Source organism: Merops nubicus, unplaced genomic scaffold (assembly GCF_000691845.1).
Source record: "Merops nubicus isolate BGI_N331 unplaced genomic scaffold, ASM69184v1 scaffold20243, whole genome shotgun sequence".
In the NCBI taxonomy this organism is placed as follows: domain Eukaryota; kingdom Metazoa; phylum Chordata; class Aves; order Coraciiformes; family Meropidae; genus Merops; species Merops nubicus.
In genome coordinates, this window is record NW_008601204.1 from 23029 (window position 1) to 27993 (window position 4965).

The window sequence follows — 4965 nt, forward strand, 5'->3', positions numbered from 1 at the left end:
CCCGCCCGCCAGCAGCAAGCCCGCTGCCTTCGAGGTGGACCCCCGTGGATGTCCCTTCACCATTAAACTGAGTGCCAGGAAGTAAGTGCCTCGTTACCAGCTGCAGCCTCCCCCCCGGGGAGAGGGCTCCAGCACCAGCCATCTGCTGGATCTGCTGCCGTGTCTCAGCCGTCCTGCTCTCCTGTGCAGGGCTGCAGGGCTGGGCAGGGTCGCTTGAGGGGACAGTTCTTTCCACTGTGTTTGAGTCTTGGGATCATAGAATCATAGAGCCATTGAATGGTTTGGGTAGGAAAGGACCTTTCAAGGTCATCTAGTAACCCCCTGCAGGGAGCAGGGACATCCCCAGCTAGAGCAGGGTGCTCAGAGACACCTCCAACCTCCCCTGGGATGGTTCCAGGGATGGGGCAGTGACCACCTCTCTGGGCAGCCTGGGCCAGGGGATCACCACCCTCAGTGTCAAAAACATCTTCCTTGTCTCTAGTCTAAATCTCCTTCTTTTAGTTGAAAACTATCACCCCTTGTGCTGTTGCATCAAGCCCTGCTAAAAAGATTATCCCAAACTTTCTGACAGGACCCTTGAAGCATTGGAAGGTCACAAGGTCTCCCCAAGGCCTTCTCTTCTCCATTCTGAGGAACTCCAACTCTCTCCTGCTGGGCTCCCAGCAGAGGGGTTCCCCCCTCGGGGCATTGCTGGGGCTCCTCTGGCCCCACTCCAGCAGGTCCCTGGCTCTGCTGTGCTGAGGACTCCAGAGCTGGACACAGGCTCAGGGAGATGATGTTTTCTGCTCCCAGCTTACCTCAGGGACTCATGAGCATGGGGGATACGCTGTGAAATCAGCCACCTCACCTCTGGGGTGGCACACTTGGGCTGTGGTCAAACAGAGACTTTGGGATTCTTTTTTTGTAAGAGGAGTTGTCCTGGTTACATCCCAGGAATCCTAAATCTCTCTCCCTCCCCATCCCCAATGCATTCACCACCTTCCCTACCCCCTGCCCATTGCCTCCTGTTGGTAGCTGCCTGAAGGCTCAGCTGACCAGCTGCAGGAGATGTTCCCTGCCTAAATGTGGCCTGTTACTACTCTCAACTTTCTGGCCAAAGGAGGATTTAAAGCTGTAGCTGCAGTCTGAGAGCAGGAGGTGTTCAATCACCAGACAGTCTCACAGGGCTGCTTTGCTCCTTTCCTGATGTTGTTGCTGTCTGTGTTCCTTCCATTAATTTTTGCTAATTGCTGATTTTCCCTCCTTTTCTTCTCTCCCTGGGCAGAGACCATGAGAGCAGCTGTGATTACAGGCCAGTTCGCTGCCCCAACAACCCCAGCTGCCCACCTCTCCTGAAGATGAACCTGGAGGCACATCTGAAGGAGTGTGAGCACATAAAGTGTCCCCACTCCAAATATGGGTAAGGAGCTGGTGCTTTTTGGTGGGAGGGGTGCACTGAGCTCGTTTCTGAGCCACTTTGGGGTGGTCCCCTGGGCTCTGAGCAGCTCTGCCCAGTGCTGGGCTCTGGCCTGAGGGTGAGGTCAGGTTTTCAGGGCTTGCAGAAGGCAGCCCCCAAGCCTCTTGTTTGGCAAGGGCTGGTGACTGCCTGGCTGTGAGCCCTGCTGGCAGCCAAGGAGGAAGGTGAGGAGGTGCATGGGCAGAAGAACCAGCTGGAGGAGAGTCAGGGCAGTGATTGTCAGAGCCACACAGGGAGGAGGATGAGCAGGAGTAACGTTAGTGCCACGGCAGTGCCTTCAGACCAGTCCTTCTCCCAGCATGAGGGCAGTGCTGGTCAGGCTCAGGGGGTTGGGTGTGACCCTCAGGAGTGGGTTTTGGGCTGGGGGTTCCCTGCAGGACGCACAGCTGAGGTTCTGGTGCAGGAGGAGATGTTTTGGCAGAAGCAGAGGCAGGCAAGTCCTGCCAGAGCAGCCCTGACTCCCTGCTGCACACTGCGCCTGTGGCTCCTTCCCTTGGTTTTGTGTGGGACCTGCTTGGCCTCTCTGTTGCTCTGCAGCCAGCAGGATGGTGAACCACTGCTCCTGGTAGGAGGAGCAGGTCATCTGGGGACCCTCACAGGCCTCAGACCTCCCTCTGAGGAGCCAGCTGAGCAAGGAGGTCTCCAGCACAGCCCTGCTCCAGCCGGCGCCTGCCTTCCCTTGTAGGTGCACATTCATAGGGAACCAAGACACTTATGAGACCCACTTGGAGACCTGCAAGTTCGAGGGTCTGAAGGAGTTCCTGCAGCAGACAGATGATCGTTTCCATGAGATGCAGGTGGCAATGGCCCAGAAGGACCAGGAGATTGCCTTCCTGCGCTCCATGTTGGGGAAGCTCTCCGAGAAAATCGACCAGCTGGAGAAGAACTTGGAGCTTAAGTTTGGTGAGTCTGCACTGGATGAGTGCTGTGGTCAGAGCTGCAGGTGCAGGGCAGCTCTTTGTTGGGGTGGTGCACTACAGGATTCATTCCAATGAACAATGGCTTAAACAATGGTTTAACAATGGTGCTGAGCAGGTTTCAGAAGGTTCAGATATTCTTTGCAGAGGAACAGATACAGGTTACATCAACTTCTCTGCTGGCAGAACATCATGGGGACTAATCATGGAATCATTTTGGTTGGAAAAGACCTTTAATTCTGCAGTTACTGGTCACATGGGAAGTCCTAGAAATGACTCTGGGCAGCTACCACCTTTCTTCTGTGACTTTTCCCATGCAGTCCATGGGTGCAGGCCCCCATAAAAATCAATGAGTTGAATAGCCACCAATGCAGCCATCAACTCCATCCTGGAGTGAGCATGGTTCTTGGACACCTTTGCTGTGCCCAGCCCTGTCCTGCCTCTGAAATGTGGTGGGTCTTCAGCATCCAAGTGCAATTTGCATTTGAGTAGTAGACATGATCCTGCTTTTCCCTGCAGATAGCAGTGGTGGGTTCTCCTCCCTCCTTGCCCAGAGGTTAGGTGGTAGTGGGTGTCCCCTGCCTGTTCCCCTGGATGCTGTCACTGACTCTGCAGTGACTGTGGGCCTGCCCTTCTCTCCTAGATGTGCTGGATGAGAACCAGAGCAAGCTGAGCGAGGACCTGATGGAGTTCCGCAGGGATGCCTCCATGCTGAACGTGAGGAGGGGCTGGGCCCTGGGGCAGAGCAGGGGCTGCCTGTGGTTAGCTGCTTCTGCTGCTGGTTAGGTGCCTGCTGAGGTGGGAAAGTCTTTGTGGCTCCCTCCTGCTTGCTGGCTCTGCTCAGCCCAGTTTGGTTTGCTTTTACTGGGTGAAGGTTTCCCCTCGGCTGAGTTAAAGGCAGCTCAGCGAGCACGTCCTGGTCACTGCATCTGGGCCACTCTTTGAGCTGGTTCTGCTGCCTTTGCTCAGCCTGCTGCTGCTCTGGGCATGTGTTAGCAGAGGAAGAGATCCCTGCAGCAAGGAGAGAGCCCTCTGCTCTGCACCTGGGCCTCTGCTCCAGAGCCTGGGCACTCCTGTACCTTTTCCACTAGCCAGGGACAGGGTGCCCTTCTCCCTGCATGCAGAGAAAGCAGTAGGATGAGCAGATCCCTGCTGACGAGCTGGGACTGGGACCTGCCTCATGGTTTTGGTCGTTATTCACACACTGATGATGGACAGAGGTTCCTCCCTGGTTCAGGCAGACTGTGTCCTGCTGGGTGCACTGGGTGGGAGGAGCTCGCCCAGGTTTCCCTGAGCATAGTAATGGGAGAGGGTCCCCATGGACACAGTAGGGACCAGACCACTGCAGAGACCTTCCCCTTCTCCTCCAGCAAGGTGGGCTTCCAGAGCCCAGCTGGGCAAGCCAGCCCCATAACCAGTCTGGTTACTCTTAGCAGTCTGGTGAGTGGCAGAGCAAGGGCAGTAGGTTTTGAGAGGTGTTCCTGTGCCTGCCTGCATCCTGAAGAGCTTAGTGCAGGTCTGAGATGCTGCTGTGGTCTCTGGGGGGAGGTGACAGAGGGATGTACACATAGAGCCCTAGAGCAGAGGAGGAGTCAGCAGCTGAGGGAGGACCTTGATGGGAAGTCAGGACCTGTCCAAAGGCAAAAGGGCTTTAGCAGTGGAGGGGACAGTCTTAAAGCCATGCCCAGAGGGGCAGGCTGGCCTCGATGGCTCTGCAGCTCACACAGCTTGTTCTCTTTTCCAGGATGAGCTTTCCCACATCAACGCTCGGCTCAACATGGGCATCCTGGGCTGTGAGTATCCCTGTGTCATCTTCTCAGGCTGGGCAAGGGGTGGTGGCCCAGGGAGATGTGCACAGTAACAGTTGTCTCTGGGTGCAGCAGTGGTTTGTTCACAAGAAAACCCTGGTGGGAGAGTTGGGCAGAAGTGCTGGCCGAGGGGGAGCTCACAGTGCTGCCAGGGGGAGGTGATGGGTGGGCTCTGCCTCTCTGGCCTCCCTAGGTCCAGGAGTTGCATTAGGGAGATGGGTCCTGGGGCTCAAAGCAATAAGTCAGTGAGCTGTGAGGGTGGGATGTGAGACCTTCCAGCCAGACTGGGAGGGTCTCATGGTTCCTTCTGGCCTTCAACAACGTGGAGTGCAAGGAGGAGCTGCTGGGCCAGCACAGGGACTCTGTCCCTTCTGGACTCCTTGTGACATGGCCCAGCACCACTCTCCCACCTCTCACCTGCCCTCTTGTTTCTGTAGCCTATGATCCTCAGCAGATCTTCAAGTGCAAGGGGACCTTTGTGGGACACCAGGGCCCTGTGTGGTGCCTGTGCGTTTACTCCATCGGAGACTTGCTCTTCAGTGGCTCTTCAGACAAAACCATTAAGGTGAGAGTTGGCCTCATTTGTGCATCTCCTGCCCTTGTAAATGTGCTTCAGGTGGGACAGAAGCTGAGCTGCAGTTTGTGGGGTGCAGAGTTTCTCTCAGAGAATATTAAAAGATTCTCTGGAATTTTAGTTGGGCAGAATTCTCCATGAGGAAACATGTGATAGTGAAATGGAGAGACAAATAGTGGGGTTTGCAGGGCCCTGGCTGGAATTCCTGCT

General features: G+C 55.8%; 1 protein-coding gene across 1 annotated transcript in view; it reads left to right on the forward strand.

The window, feature by feature from the left end:
• The window catches only part of TRAF7 (TNF receptor-associated factor 7, E3 ubiquitin protein ligase), a gene marked incomplete at its 3' end in the record, with an annotated part of 17229 nt that overhangs the window by 10651 nt on the left and 1613 nt on the right, over nucleotides 1-4965 (forward strand). The window contains exons 8-13 of the mRNA XM_008937936.1: nucleotides 1-81; nucleotides 1265-1399; nucleotides 2142-2359; nucleotides 3017-3090; nucleotides 4118-4166; nucleotides 4619-4746. Coding sequence (XP_008936184.1) covers nucleotides 1-81; nucleotides 1265-1399; nucleotides 2142-2359; nucleotides 3017-3090; nucleotides 4118-4166; nucleotides 4619-4746 — 685 coding nt within the window. The remainder of the gene's footprint in view (nucleotides 82-1264; nucleotides 1400-2141; nucleotides 2360-3016; nucleotides 3091-4117; nucleotides 4167-4618; nucleotides 4747-4965) is intronic.